Genomic DNA, 15,670 nt, shown 5'->3' on the forward strand with positions numbered 1-15,670 from the left:
AAAGGAAGGGAGAGAGGGAGGGGGAAGAAAGGAGAGATTAAGGGACGGAGGGGAAAGGAAGGGAGAGAGGGAGGGGAAGAAAGGAGAGATTAAGGGACGGAGGGGAAAGGAAGGGAGAGAGGGAGGGGGAAGGGAGATTAAGAGACGGAGGGGAAAGGAAGGGAGAGAGGGAGGGGGAAGAAAGGAGAGATTAAGAGACGGAGGGGAAAGGAAGGGAGAGAGGGAGGGGGAAGAAAGGAGAGATTAAGGGATGGAGGGAAAGGAAGGGAGAGAGGGAGGGGGAAGAAAGGAGAGATTAAGGGATGGAGGGGAAAGGAAGGGGAGAGGGAGGGGGAAGAAAGGAGAGATTAAGAGACGGAGGGGAAAGGAAGGGAGAGAGGGAGGGGGAAGAAAGGAGAGATTAAGAGACAGAGGGAAAGGAAGGGAGAGAGGGAGGGGGAAGAAAGGAGAGATTAAGAGACAGAGGGAAAGGAAGGGGAGAGGGAGGGGGAAGAAAGGAGAGATTAAGAGACAGAGGGGGAAGGGAGAGAGGGAGGGGGAAGAAAGGAGAGATTAAGAGACGGAGGGGAAAGGAAGGGAGAGAGGGAGGGGGAAGAAAGGAGAGATTAAGGGATGGAGGGGAAAGGAAGGGAGAGAGGGAGGGGGAAGAAAGGAGAGATTAAGGGATGGAGGGGAAAGGAAGGGAGAGAGGGAGGGGGAAGAAAGGAGAGATTAAGAGACGGAGGGGTTGGGGGAAGAAAGGAGAGATTAAGAGACAGAGGGGAAAGGAAGGGAGAGAGGGAGGGGGAAGAAAGGAGAGATTAAGGGATGGAGGGGAAAGGAAGGGAGAGAGGGAGGGGGAAGAAAGAGATTAAGGGATGGAGGGGAAAGGAAGGGAGAGAGGGAGGGGAAGAAAGGAGAGATTAAGAGACAGAGGGGAAAGGAAGGGGAGAGAGGGAGGGGGAAGAAAGGAGAGATTAAGAGACGGAGGGGAAAGGAAGGGAGAGAGGGAGGGGAAGAAAGGAGAGATTAAGGGATGGAGGGGAAAGGAAGGGAGAGAGGGAGGGGGAAGAAAGAGATTAAGGGATGGAGGGGAAAGGAAGGGAGAGAGGGAGGGGGAAGAAAGGAGAGATTAAGAGACGGAGGGGTTGGGGGAAGAAAGGAGAGATTAAGAGACAGAGGGGAAAGGAAGGGAGAGAGGGAGGGGAAGAAAGGAGAGATTAAGGGATGGAGGGGAAAGGAAGGGAGAGAGGGAGGGGGAAGAAAGAGATTAAGGGATGGAGGGGAAAGGAAGGGAGAGAGGGAGGGGGAAAGGAAGGGAGAGAGGGAGGGGGAAGAAAGGAGAGATTAAGGGATGGAGGGGAAAGGAAGGGAGAGAGGGAGGGGAAGAAAGAGATTAAGGGATGGAGGGGAAAGGAAGGGAGAGAGGGAGGGGGAAGAAAGGAGAGATTAAGAGAGAGGGGAAAGGAAGGGAGAGAGGGAGGGGGAAGAAAGGAGAGATTAAGGGATGGAGGGAAAGGAAGGGAGAGAGGGAGGGGGAAGAAAGGAGAGATTAAGAGACGGAGGGGAAAGGAAGGGAGAGGGGTTGGGGGAAGAAAGGAGAGATTAAGAGAGAGGGGAAAGGAAGGGAGAGAGGGAGGGGGAAGAAAGGAGAGATTATGAGACGGAGGGGAAAGGAAGGGAGAGAGGGAGGGGGAAGAAAGGAGAGATTAAGAGACAGAGGGGAAAGGAAGGGAGAGAGGGAGGGGAAGAAAGAGATTAAGGGATGGAGGGGAAAGGAAGGGAGAGAGGGAGGGGGAAGAAAGAGATTAAGGGATGGAGGGGAAAGGAAGGGAGAGAGGGAGGGGGAAGAAAGGAGAGATTAAGGGATGGAGGGGAAAGGAAGGGAGAGAGGGAGGGGGAAGAAAGGAGAGATTAAGGGATGGAGGGGAAAGGAAGGGAGAGGGGTTGGGGGAGGGGGAGAAAGAGATGGGGAGGCAAAGACAGGAGGGATGGGGGAGAAAGATAGAAAGGGGGAGGGGGTAGAGATGAGGGTTAAACATTTCATCTACACACTTAAATGTACTGCTACTGTACTGTATGAGCCTGTGTATGAGTGTGTGTACCTGTCTTCCGTGGTCCCTGAAGAACTCTCCGGCGTTGTCTATGACCTGTTCATCAGTCAGGTTGGAGTAGGGTTGCTCCTGACACACACTCAGCATCTCCCACAGAGTCACACCAAACGCCCACACGTCACTGGCTGTGGTGAACTTCCCCTGCAGAGACACACACTACCTGTTAGTTACTGGTTAGTTACTTATTTACCACTGCTAACTTACTACTTGTCCCACCATTTTGTTTGTTTCTTTTGTAATGTCCTCATATCCTCCCTCTTGTTTTTTTTATGCCTCTCTCTCCTTCCTCGCCCCTCTCTCTCCTTCCTCGCCCCTCTCTCTCCTTCCTCGCCCCTCTCTCTCCCTGTGTGTCCTCTCACCATCAGTATACACTCCCAGGCCATCCATCGTATAGGCAGCACGGCCCGCCCCTCTCTCTCCTTCCTCGCCCCTCTCTCTCCCTGTGTGTCCTCTCACCATCAGTATACACTCCCAGGCCATCCATCGTATAGGCAGCACGGCCCGCCCCTCTCTCTCCTTCCTCACCCCTCTCTCTCCCTGTGTGTCCTCTCACCATCAGTATACACTCCCAGGCCATCCATCGTATAGGCAGCACGGCCCGCCCCTCTCTCTCCTTCCTCGCCCCTCTCTCTCCCTGTGTGTCCTCTCACCATCAGTATACACTCCCAGGCCATCCATCGTATAGGCAGCACGGCCCGCCCCTGGATGCGGTAGTAGTCTCCAGCGTACAAGTTTCTGCTCATCCCAAAGTCGGCGATCTTGATGGGTCGCTCCCCGCCCCGGTCGCCCCCGCTCTCGCCCTTCTCACCCCCCACCAGGCAGTTTCTGGTGGCCAGGTCACGGTGCACGAAGTTCAGAGACGACAGAAACTTCATCCCTGAAGCTATCTGACTGGCCATGGCGATCAGAGCAGGGTAACTGAGAGGGAGGGATGTGTGGTGGAAGAAGAAGAGAGGAGATAAGTGGCAGAAATACAATATTTCAGATGCAGGTGTGTGTGTGTATATGCATCTGTCTTCATGAAAACGTGAGTGTCACTGCGTGTGTGTACTCTGTGTGTGTGTGTGTGTGTGTGTGTGTGTGTGTGTGTGTGTATATAAGCATCTGTCTTCATGAAAAGTACTCTGTGTGTGTGGTGTGTGTGTGTGTGTATATAAGCATCTGTCTTCATGAAAAGTACTCTGTGTGTGTGGTGTGTGTGTGTGTGTATATAAGCATCTGTCTTCATGAAAAGTACTCTGTGTGTGTGGTGTGTGTGTGTGTGTGTATATAAGCATCTGTCTTCATGAAAAGTACTCGGTGTGTACGGTGTGTGTGTGTGTGTGTGTGTGTGTATATAAGCATCTGTCTTCATGAAAAGTACTCTGTGTGTGTGTGTATATAAGCATCTGTCTTCATGAAAAGTACTCTGTGTGTGGTGTGTGTGTGTGTGTGTGTGTGTGTGTGTGTGTGTGTGTGTATATAAGCATCTGTCTTCATGAAAAGTACTCTGTGTGTGTGGTGTGTGTGTATATAAGCATCTGTCTTAATGAAAAGTACTCTGTGTGTGTGGTGTGTGTGTATATAAGCATCTGTCTTCATGAAAAGTACTCTGTGTGTGTGTGTGTGTGTGTGTGTATATAAGCATCTGTCTTCATGAAAAGTACTCTGTGTGTGTACGGTGTGTGTGTGTGTGTGTGTTGTGACGGCCCTGAATTTTTCTGAACCGTCTCAGTGCTTCTCCTTCCAATAGGGCGCTTTCCCTTTAATTCCCAATTAAATAGCCAGCATCAGCTGCGCAAAAGTGGGGTTGTGATGGAGACGTGAATGAGGATGTGTTCAACCCTCAGTTCCCGAAGCTTCTCTATTCCGTTTGTTTTGTAGCCTAATAGAGTTTACCCAGGATCGGATCCACTCTTGTCCGTGGACTACACCTCTCTGTTCTCCGTGGCCTTTCTCCGCTGGAGATCTGTTGGCGGATTGTCTGACTGACCGACTGACTACAACCTTTTTGTATCCGGTATTTCATTTGTTTTGATGTGATGTATACTGTGATGATTTGTAGTTGTAAGTGAGGACGTATTAGTATTTGATACGCTTCATAGTTGTGTGGTAAAATAATTGTTGTTTTGATTGTATGATTTGATACTGGGTTTACGCTACACTTGTATGAACGGATAAACATTGCGTGACTAAGGTCACTTGAGTTCCCTGAACTCCTTTACCAGGCTGGACTCTTTTAGGCCCGAGGTACAGGACATTTCTGGAGGAACCAGAGCTCATTATTTATTATATTGTTATGTGTGTGTGATCATTTATGTTGGTAATACAACCCACGCAAAAGAATACAGTTGTTTTTGAAGTTATTTTCAATGTTTTAAGGGTTTATGAAAAGTGTATTGACTTTTACATAAGTCCTTTGTGTTGGTGTAGATTTGACGGACCAGATGATTCCCTCACAAACCAAAAGGAGAAACCAATGTTTTCTCTGGTAGGCACAACCTACCTGGCACCCCTATTAATAATAACCTCAAGTGAAAACCATTACAGTCTATGTGTACTATGTCTGCGTATTACCTGATGGTTGGGGTGTTGTGTGTGGGTCCAGTCTTGTCCAGCAGGACTCTGTGTGAGAGGTACTGGTTGAGGTCTCCACTCTCCATGTACTCTGTGACCATACAGAGGGGGTCGCTGCTCACACACACTCCCAACAGACTGATGATGTTGGGGTCCTTCAGACGAGACAGAATCTTCCCCTCCTTTAGGAAGTCATTCCTAGGATGTAAAGAGAGGAGCGAGGGGGGGAGAGAGAGAGGGAGGAGCGGGGGGTAGAGAGAGAGGGAGGAGCGGGGGGGTAGAGAGAGAGGGAGGAGCGGGGGGTAGAGAGAGAGGGAGGAGCGGGGGGTAGAGAGAGAGGGAGGAGCGGGGGGTAGAGAGAGAGAGAGGAGCGGGGGGTAGAGAGAGAGGGAGGAGCGGGGGGTAGAGAGGGAGGAGCGGGGGGGGTAGCGGGGAGAGAGGGAGGAGCGGGGGGTAGAGAGAGGGAGGAGCGGGGGGGGTAGAGAGGGAGGGAGGAGGGGGGTAGAGAGAGGGAGGAGCGGGGGGTAGAGAGAGGGAGGAGCGGGGGGGGGTAGAGAGAGGGAGGAGCGGGGGGTAGAGAGAGAGGGAGGAGCGGGGGGGGTAGAGAGAGAGGGAGGAGCGGGGGGTAGAGAGAGGAGGGGGGGGTAGAGAGAGAGGGAGGAGCAGGGGGGGGTAGAGAGGGAGGAGCGGGGGGTAGAGAGAGGGAGGAGCGGGGGGTAGAGAGAGGGAGGAGCGGGGGGGGTAGAGAGAGAGGGGGAGGAGCGGGGGGTAGAGAGAGGGAGGAGCGGGGGGGTAGAGAGAGGGAGGAGCGGGGGGTAGAGAGAGGGAGGAGCGGGGGGTAGAGAGAGGGAGGAGCGGGGGGGTAGAGAGAGGGAGGAGCGGGGGGTAGAGAGAGGGAGGAGCGGGGGGGGGTAGAGAGAGGGAGGAGCGGGGGGGGAGAGAGGGAGGAGCGGGGGGTAGAGAGAGAGGGAGGAGCGGGGGGTAGAGAGAGGGAGGAGCGGGGGGGGTAGAGAGAGGGAGGAGGGGGGGGTAGAGAGAGGGAGGAGCGGGGGGTAGAGAGAGGGAGGAGCGGGGGGTAGAGAGAGAGGGAGGACGGGGGGTAGAGAGAGAGGGAGGAGCGGGGGGGTAGAGAGAGGGAGGAGCGGGGGGTAGAGAGAGGAGCGGAGGGTAGAGAGAGGAGGGGGGGTAGAGAGAGAGAGGAGCGGGGGGTAGAGAGAGAGGAGTGGGGGGGTAGAGAGAGAGGAGCGGGGGGTAGAGAGAGAGGGAGGAGCGGGGGGTAGAGAGAGAGAGGAGCGGGGGGTAGAGAGAGAGGAGCGTGAGGGGGCGGAGAGAGAGGGGGAGGAGCGGGGGGTAGAGAGAGGAGCGGAGGGTAGAGAGAGAGAGGGGGGTAGAGAGAGAGGAGCGGGGGGTAGAGAGAGAGGAGTGGGGGGGTAGAGAGAGAGGAGCGGGGGTAGAGAGAGAGAGGAGCGTGAGGGGGCGGAGAGAGAGGGGGAGGAGCGGGGGGTAGAGAGAAGAGCAGGGGGGTAGAGAGAGAGGGAGGAGCGGGGGGTAGAGAGAGGAGCAGGGGGGTAGAGAGAGAGGAGCGGGGTAGAGAGAGAGAGGGAGAGAGGAGCGGGGGGTAGAGAGAGAGAGAGGAGCGGGGGGGTAGAGAGAGAGAGGAGCGGGGTAGAGAGAGAGGAGCGGGGGGTAGAGAGAGAGAGGGAGAGAGGAGCGGGGGGTAGAGAGAGAGGGAGGAGCGGGGGGTAGAGAGAGAAGCGGGGGGTAGAGAGAGAGGAGGAGCGGGGGGGTAGAGAGAGAGAGGAGCGGGGGTAGAGAGAGGAGCGGGGGGAGAGAGAGGGAGCGGGGGGTAGAGAGAGAGAGGAGGGGGGTAGAGAGAGAGAGGAGCGGGGGTAGAGAGAGAGAGAGAGAGAGAGAGCGAGGGGGTAGAGAGAGAGTAGAGAGAGAGGAGCAGGGGGGTAGAGAGAGAGGAGCGGGGGGGGTAGAGAGAGAGGGAGGAGCGGGGGTGGAGAGAGAGAGGAGCGTGAGGGTGTGTAGAGACAGAGAGGAGCGTGAGGGGGTGGAGAGAGAGAGAGGAGCGTGAGGGGGCGGAGAGAGAGAGAGAGAGGAGCGTGAGGGGGTGGAGAGAGAGGGGTGGGGGTGGAGAGAGCGGGGTGGGGGTGGAGAGAGAGAGAGCGAGGGGTGGGGGTGGAGAGAGAGGAGCGAGGGGTGGGGGGTGGAGAAAGAGAGGAGCGAGGGGTGGGGGAGTGGAGAGGAGCGTAGGGGTTGGAGAGAGAGGGGTGGGGGTGGAGAGAGCAAGAGATCAACAATTGAAACGAGAAAAAGCTTTTAAAAAAGTAGAGGAGAAATGGAGAGAGTGAGAGCGAGAGATGGAGAGAGAGTGAGTGAGAGAGATGGAGAGAGAGTGAGAGCGAGAGATGGAGAGAGAGTGAGTGAGAGGTAGAAACTGAGAAAGAAAAACAAAACTTTAGGACCAAAATGAGATGTTCTTAATAGATCTAGAAATGGTAATTGTTCGCTAAATGATTTAGATGAACTATCCTGAGACGGACCTGGCATTCTTGGAGGCGTCAGGGCGCAGTATCTTAACAGCCACCAGCAGAGGGCGTCCTTTCCTCACGTTGAAAGGGAACTCCAGGTTAGGCAGGTCCTGAGGGCTCTCTATCTCACACAGGTGCACCTGAGGAAGGAACCAATAGGAAAAGTTACCTTCAGACAACCAACAACCACAACTAAAAGTCTCTCACATGATCAGAAAACCACCCCTCTGCACCACAAATGACTTCAATGATGCCAGTCTGACTAAAGAATGTAGAGAACGACAGAGCAGCGGAAGAATTTAGTGAGACTTGTCAAGCTAACACACACTTACACATACACATGCACACACACATGCACACACACACAGTATAGTTAAACACGTCTACACATACAAACAAGCACACACACAGGCATACACACCTCTCCAAACTGTCCTTCTCCCAGTTTCTCCTTGAAGACCAGACAGTGTCGGGGCAGTTCAGGCAGGGGGGTGCAGTCTGCTGCAGTGGGGCTGGGGGAGGTCAGGGCTGGCACTGCATATGTGTTGTTTCCACTGACAAGACAAATCACAGCTAAGTGTATTGAAATTTAAACACTTTAGGGTAGAAACACAAAAAAGGCAATACAATATGAATAAAAGAACATAAAAACAAAGAAAGATCACTGATTCAAGTCCAAGTTAAAACGGTGGGTTTTTAATTGTGATTTAACCCTCCTACCTGACGCCCTGCAGGCTAACGATGTCTGCCTCTGCATAGTGGGGCACGCTGGCGGGGAAGGGGGAGACAGGGCCGGGTAGGGAGGGGCATCGGGGTACGGGGGAGGCTCCTCCTGGGTGGGGGGCAAGCCCTTCTCCAAGTCCATTCCACAGGCTGGAGGGAGAAAGAGTAGGGAAGAGGTTGTGAAAGGAGGGATAGAGGAGTGGAGAGAGGGATGGAAGAGTTGAGAGAGAGGCTCAGGCCGTTGTCATGACAACTTGAGACAAATCACTTTATTATGTTAAAAGCACTTCACAAAATGGAGTGAATTGATGCAGTGAGTGAATTGCAGTGAGTGAGTGAATAGCAGTGAGCGAGTGACAGACACACGGTTCATAATCAAACACATGCTCAGAGCCCTGATGTCACTCTGTTATTCTAGACAGTATGATTCCAGCTCTATGGAGCTCCAGGAAGGGGCTGAATCCTGGTATTTCCCCCCCCAGTCAGAGGCTCTTACCCTGGGCCCCATTATTGAGGCTCTTCTCCTGAGGGTGGGAGGAGCTGGCCCTGGCCAAAGGGACAGTTAGGGGCCACGAGGAGCCTGAGCCATGCTGCCTCTGATCTGACAGGAGGAGGTCATAGGCTGGGTTGTTTAACAGCAAGGCTGGGGGGGGGGGGGGACATGGAGCACATACACACACATGGACACACACACACAAAACACAAAATAAGGCAAACAACATGCGATATACACATCAAGGCAAAACACACAGGGCAAACACAACACAACACAACACAACACAGTACAGCGCAACATAACACAGCACCACAAAACACAACACAACAAAAACATAACACAAGTTAGCGAAACACAGCATACCAGTGACAATACAAGGGGAGGATGCATTAAGTTGGGGAGAACAGAACAGGTCAGCAGAGCAAAGACCAGGCAAGGTTAACACAACTCAGACAACAAATGTAACACCCACAGGGGTATAATGTACATGTGGGAGGATAATATGTCTGTTATTCAGCATAATAATGTTCCTGTGATAGTTATTCTTCTGTATAAAGTGACACCGTTCAAATCTGACACAGTGGATAGTAAAGACAGCATAGTGGCTGCCTGCAGCGCGGAGCAACTAGGAATGCTCTCTCTCTCTCTTCCTCTTTCCTTCCCATCAGTCAACAATAGGTCTCTTATGCCCTGTGTGTGTGTAGGTGTATGTGTGTGTATATGGCTGGGTGGGTGGGTGTGTGTGTATGGGTGTGTGTGTGTGTGTGTGGGTGTGTGTATATGGCTGGGTGGGTGTGTGTGTATGGGTGTGTATGTGTGTGTCCCCTATTTGCTGATCTGTGTCTATCATCAGGATCTAATGGTGTCATGTTCAGTTTTAGTGTTTGATCTGTTGTATCCTGTTGTGTGTTTACTGTTCTGTACCACATCTCCTTCTCCTTTGTGTGTTTACTGTTCTGTACCACATCTCCTTCTCCTTTGTGTGTTTACTGTTCTGTACCACATCTCCTTCTCCTTTGTGTGTCTACTGTTCTGTACCACATCTCCTTCTCCTTTGTGTGTTTACTGTTCTGTACCACATCTCCTTCTCCTTTGTGTGTTTACTGTTCTGTACCACATCTCCTTCTCCTTTGTGTGTCTACTGTTCTGTACCACATCTCCTTCTCCTTTGTGTGTCTACTGTTCTGTACCACATCTCCTTCTCCTTTGTGTTTACTGTTCTGTACCACATCTCCTTCTCCTTTGTGTGTTTACTGTTCTGTACCACATCTCCTTCTCCTTTGTGTTTACTGTTCTGTACCACATCTCCTTCTCCTTTGTGTGTCTACTGTTCTGTACCACATCTCCATCTCCTTTGTGTGTCTACTGTTCTGTACCACATCTCCTTCTCCTTTGTGTGTTTACTGTTCTGTACCACATCTCCATCTCCTTTGTGTGTTTACTGTTCTGTACCACATCTCCATCTCCTTTGTGTGTTTACTGTTCTGTACCACATCTCCATCTCCTTTGTGTGTTTACTGTTCTGTACCATCTCCTTCTCCTTTGTGTGTTTACTGTACTGTACCACATCTCCTTCTCCTTTGTGTGTTTACTGTTCTGTACCACATCTCCTTTGTGTGTTTACTGTTCTGTACCACATCTCCATCTCCTTTGTGTGTTTACTGTTCTGTACCACATCTCCTTTGTGTGTTTACTGTTCTGTACCACATCTCCATCTCCTTTGTGTGTTTACTGTTCTGTACCACATCTCCTTCTCCTTTGTGTGTTTACTGTTCTGTACCACATCTCCTTCTCCTTTGTGTGTTTACTGTTCTGTACCACATCTCCTTCTCCTTTGTGTGTTTACTGTTCTGTACCACATCTCCTTCTCCTTTGTGTGTCTACTGTTCTGTACCACATCTCCTTCTCCTTTGTGTGTCTACTGTTCTGTACCACATCTCCTTCTCCTTTGTGTGTTTACTGTTCTGTACCACATCTCCTTCTCCTTTGTGTGTCTACTGTTCTGTACCACATCTCCTTCTCCTTTGTGTGTCTACTGTTCTGTACCACATCTCCTTCTCCTTTGTGTGTTTACTGTTCTGTACCACATCTCCTTCTCCTTTGTGTGTCTACTGTTCTGTACCACATCTCCTTCTCCTTTGTGTGTTTACTGTTCTGTACCACATCTCCTTCTCCTTTGTGTGTTTACTGTTCTGTACCACATCTCCATCTCCTTTGTGTGTCTACTGTTCTGTACCACATCTCCTTTGTGTGTTTACTGTTCTGTACCACATCTCCTTTGTGTGTTTACTGTTCTGTACCACATCTCCTTTGTGTGTTTACTGTTCTGTACCACATCTCCTTCTCCTTTGTGTGTTTACTGTTCTGTACCACATCTCCTTTGTGTGTTTACTGTTCTGTACCACATCTCCTTCTCCTTTGTGTGTTTACTGTTCTGTACCACATCTCCTTCTCCTTTGTGTGTTTACTGTTCTGTACCACATCTCCTTCTCCTTTGTGTGTCTACTGTTCTGTACCACATCTCCTTCTCCTTTGTGTGTCTACTGTTCTGTACCACATCTCCTTCTCCTTTGTGTTTACTGTTCTGTACCACATCTCCTTCTCCTTTGTGTGTTTACTGTTCTGTACCACATCTCCTTCTCCTTTGTGTTTACTGTTCTGTACCACATCTCCTTCTCCTTTGTGTCTACTGTTCTGTACCACATCTCCATCTCCTTTGTGTGTCTACTGTTCTGTACCACATCTCCTTCTCCTTTGTGTGTTTACTGTTCTGTACCACATCTCCATCTCCTTTGTGTGTTTACTGTTCTGTACCACATCTCCTTCTCCTTTGTGTGTTTACTGTTCTGTACCACATCTCCTTCTCCTTTGTGTGTTTACTGTTCTGTACCACATCTCCTTCTCCTTTGTGTGTTTACTGTACTGTACCACATCTCCTTCTCCTTTGTGTGTTTACTGTTCTGTACCACATCTCCTTTGTGTGTTTACTGTTCTGTACCACATCTCCATCTCCTTTGTGTGTTTACTGTTCTGTACCACATCTCCTTTGTGTGTTTACTGTTCTGTACCACATCTCCATCTCCTTTGTGTGTTTACTGTTCTGTACCACATCTCCTTCTCCTTTGTGTGTTTACTGTTCTGTACCACATCTCCTTCTCCTTTGTGTGTTTACTGTTCTGTACCACATCTCCTTCTCCTTTGTGTGTTTACTGTTCTGTACCACATCTCCTTCTCCTTTGTGTGTTTACTGTTCTGTACCACATCTCCTTCTCCTTTGTGTGTCTACTGTTCTGTACCACATCTCCTTCTCCTTTGTGTGTTTACTGTTCTGTACCACATCTCCTTCTCCTTTGTGTGTCTACTGTTCTGTACCACATCTCCTTCTCCTTTGTGTGTCTACTGTTCTGTACCACATCTCCTTCTCCTTTGTGTGTTTACTGTTCTGTACCACATCTCCTTCTCCTTTGTGTGTCTACTGTTCTGTACCACATCTCATTCTCCTTTGTGTGTTTACTGTTCTGTACCACATCTCCTTCTCCTTTGTGTGTTTACTGTTCTGTACCACATCTCCATCTCCTTTGTGTGTCTACTGTTCTGTACCATCTCCATCTCCTTTGTGTGTTTACTGTTCTGTACCACATCTCCTCCTTTTGTGTGTTTACTGTACTGTACCACATCTCCTTTGTGTGTTTACTGTTCTGTACCACATCTCCTTCTCCTTTGTGTGTTTACTGTTCTGTACCACATCTCCTTTGTGTGTTTACTGTTCTGTACCACATCTCCTTCTCCTTTGTGTGTTTACTGTTCTGTACCACATCTCCTTCTCCTTTGTGTGTTTACTGTTCTGTACCACATCTCCTTCTCCTTTGTGTGTTTACTGTACTGTACCACATCTCCTTCTCCTTTGTGTGTTTACTGTTCTGTACCACATCTCCTTCTCCTTTGTGTGTTTACTGTTCTGTACCACATCTCCTTCTCCTTTGTGTGTTTACTGTACTGTACCACATCTCCTTCTCCTTTGTGTGTTTACTGTTCTGTACCACATCTCCTTCTCCTTTGTGTGTTTACTGTTCTGTACCACATCTCCTTCTCCTTTGTGTGTTTACTGTTCTGTACCACATCTCCTTCTCCTTTGTGTGTTTACTGTACTGTACCACATCTCCTTCTCCTTTGTGTGTTTACTGTTCTGTACCACATCTCCTTCTCCTTTGTGTGTTTACTGTTCTGTACCACATCTCCTTTGTGTGTTTACTGTTCTGTACCACATCTCCTTCTCCTTTGTGTGTTTACTGTTCTGTGCCACATCTCCTTCCCCATTTTTTTGATGTTTACTAACTGTACCACAACTCCTTATCCTTTGTGTGTTTACTGTACTGTACCACATCTCCTTTGTGTGTTTACTGTTCTGTACCACATCTCCTTCCCCTTTGTGTGTTTACTGTTCTGTACCACATCTCCTTCCCCTTTGTGTGTTTACTGTACTGTACCACATCTCCTTTGTGTGTTTACTGTTCTGTACCACATCTCCTTTGTGTGTTTACTGTTCTGTGCCACATCTCCTTCCCCATTTTTTTGATGTTTACTAACTGTACCACAACTCCTTATCCTTTGTGTGTTTACTGCACTGTACCACATCTCCTTTGTGTGTTTACTGTTCTGTACCACATCTCCTTCCCCTTTGTGTGTTTACTGTACTGTACCACATCTCCTTTGTGTGTTTACTGTTCTGTACCACATCTCCTTTGTGTGTTTACTGTACTGTACCACATCTCCTTTGTGTGTTTACTGTACTGTACCACATCTCCTTTGTGTGTTTACTGTACTGTACCACATCTCCTTTGTGTGTTTACTGTACTGTACCACATCTCCTTTGTGTGTTTACTGTTCTGTACCACATCTCCTTTGTGTGTTTACTAACTGTACCACATCTCCTTTGTGTGTTTACTGTACTGTACCACATCTCCTTTGTGTGTTTACTGTTCTGTACCACATCTCCTTCCCCTTTGTGTGTTTACTGTTCTGTACCACATCTCCTTTGTGTCTTTACTGTTCTGTACCACAACTCCTTCTCCTTTGTGTGTTTACTGCACTGTACCACATCTCCTTTGTGTGTTTACTGTTCTGTACCACATCTCCTTTGTGTCTTTACTGTTCTGTACCACATCTCCTTCTCCTTTGTGTGTTTACTGTTCTGTACCACATCTCCTTCTCCTTTGTGTGTTTACTGTACTGTACCACATCTCCTTCCCCATTTTTTTGATGTTTACTAACTGTACCACAACTCCTTCTCCTTTGTGTGTTTACTGTACTGTACCACATCTCCTTCTCCTTTGTGTGTTTACTGTTCTGTACCACATCTCCTTCCCCATTTTTTTTATGTTTACTAACTGTACCACAACTCCTTCTCCTTTGTGTGTTTACTGTTCTGTACCACAACTCCTTCTCCTTTGTGTGTTTACTGTTCTGTACCACATCTCCTTCTCCTTTGTGTGTTTACTGTTCTGTACCACATCTCCTTCTCCTTTGTGTGTTTACTGTTCTGTACCACATCTCCTTTGTGTGTTTACTGTTCTGTACCACATCTCCTTTGTGTGTTTACTGTACTGTACCACATCTCCTTCCCCATTTTTTTGATGTTTACTAACTGTACCACAACTCCTTCTCCTTTGTGTGTTTACTGTTCTGTACCACATCTCCTTCTCCTTTGTGTGTTTACTGTTCTGTACCACATCTCCTTTGTGTGTTTACTGTTCTGTACCACATCTCCTTTGTGTGTTTACTGTTCTGTACCACATCTCCTTTGTGTGTTTACTGTACTGTACCACATCTCCTTCCCCATTTTTTTGATGTTTACTAACTGTACCACAACTCCTTCTCCTTTGTGTGTTTACTGTTGTGTACCACATCTCCTTTGTGTGTTTACTGTTCTGTACCACATCTCCTTTGTGTGTTTACTGTTCTGTACCACATCTTCTGCTCCTTTGTGTGTTTACTGTATACAGTCTGTCTGTCTGCCTGCCTGTGTCTGCCTCTGCCTCCCTAACTATGTATCTCGATCTCTCAGTCAAACTGACACTCTCTGTGTGTTTGTGGTCTAACTGCGACCATGTCTTACCGGTGCTGTCTCGTCCGGTGTGGTCTCGTGGTCGGAGCAGTGCGCTGGGCTCCTGGTACTCTCCCTCTCCGTCACAGCGCTCCCTGTCGTCAGGGAATGTGTGTATACGCTGGTAGCGGCTGGAGTAGCTGTGTGTGTTGTTGATCACCACATTGTCCGAGGGGACGGACAGATGGACACGCAACTCGTCACTGGACAGACTGCCCTGGGCCTGGAGAGGACAAGGAGAGGGTTAGCAAAACACACACACACACTACTGGACAGACTGCCCTGGGCCTGGTGAGGACAAGGAGAGGGTTAGCAAAACACACACACATTCTCACACGTTACTGGACAGACTGCCCTGGGCCTGGAGAGGACAAGGAGAGGGTTGGCAAAACACACACACACACGCTACTGGACAGACTGCCCTGGGCCTGGAGAGGACAAGGAGAGGGTTAGCAAAACACACACACACACGCTACTGGACAGACTGCCCTGGGCCTGGAGAGGACAAGGAGAGGGTTAGCAAAACACACACACACACGCTACTGGACAGACTGCCCTGGGCCTGGAGAGGACAAGGAGAGGGTTAGCAAAACACACACACACATTCTCACACGTTACTGGACAGACTGCCCTGGGCCTGGAGAGGACAAGGAGAGGGTTAGCAAAACACACACACACACATTCTCACACGTTACTGGACAGACTGCCCTGGGCCTGGAGAGGACAAGGAGAGGGTTAGCAAAACACACACACACACATTCTCACACGTTACTGGACAGACTGCCCTGGGCCTGGAGAGGACAAGGAGAGGGTTGGCAAAACACACACACACGCTACTGGACAGACTGCCCTGGGCCTGGAGAGGACAAGGAGAGGGTTGGCAAAACACACACACACACGTTACTGGACAGACTGCCCTGGGCCTGGAGAGGACAAGGAGAGGGTTAGCAAAACACACACACACACGCTACTGGACAGACTGCCCTGGGCCTGGAGAGGACAAGGAGAGGGTTAGCAAAACACACACACACATTCTCACACGTTACTGGACAGACTGTCCTGGGCCTGGAGAGGACAAGGAGAGGGTTAGCAAAACACACACACACATTCTCACACGTTACTGGACAGACTGCCCTGGGCCTGGAGAGGACAAGGAGAGGGT

At 49.8% G+C, this 15,670-nt stretch overlaps 1 protein-coding gene across 1 annotated transcript in view; it reads right to left on the minus strand.

Moving 5' to 3' along the window:
• Nucleotides 1-15,670, minus strand: part of LOC135520376 (epithelial discoidin domain-containing receptor 1-like) — a 91,162-nt gene that overhangs the window by 3,036 nt on the left and 72,456 nt on the right. Inside the window, 9 exon segments of the mRNA XM_064945874.1 lie at nt 2,085-2,234; nt 2,744-3,011; nt 4,650-4,847; nt 7,199-7,326; nt 7,608-7,740; nt 7,907-7,964; nt 7,967-8,059; nt 8,406-8,552; nt 14,521-14,731. Of these exon segments, the coding sequence (XP_064801946.1) occupies nt 2,085-2,234; nt 2,744-3,011; nt 4,650-4,847; nt 7,199-7,326; nt 7,608-7,740; nt 7,907-7,964; nt 7,967-8,059; nt 8,406-8,552; nt 14,521-14,731 (1,386 nt within the window).

Source organism: Oncorhynchus masou, chromosome 29 (assembly GCF_036934945.1).
Source record: "Oncorhynchus masou masou isolate Uvic2021 chromosome 29, UVic_Omas_1.1, whole genome shotgun sequence".
Lineage (NCBI taxonomy): Eukaryota > Metazoa > Chordata > Actinopteri > Salmoniformes > Salmonidae > Oncorhynchus > Oncorhynchus masou.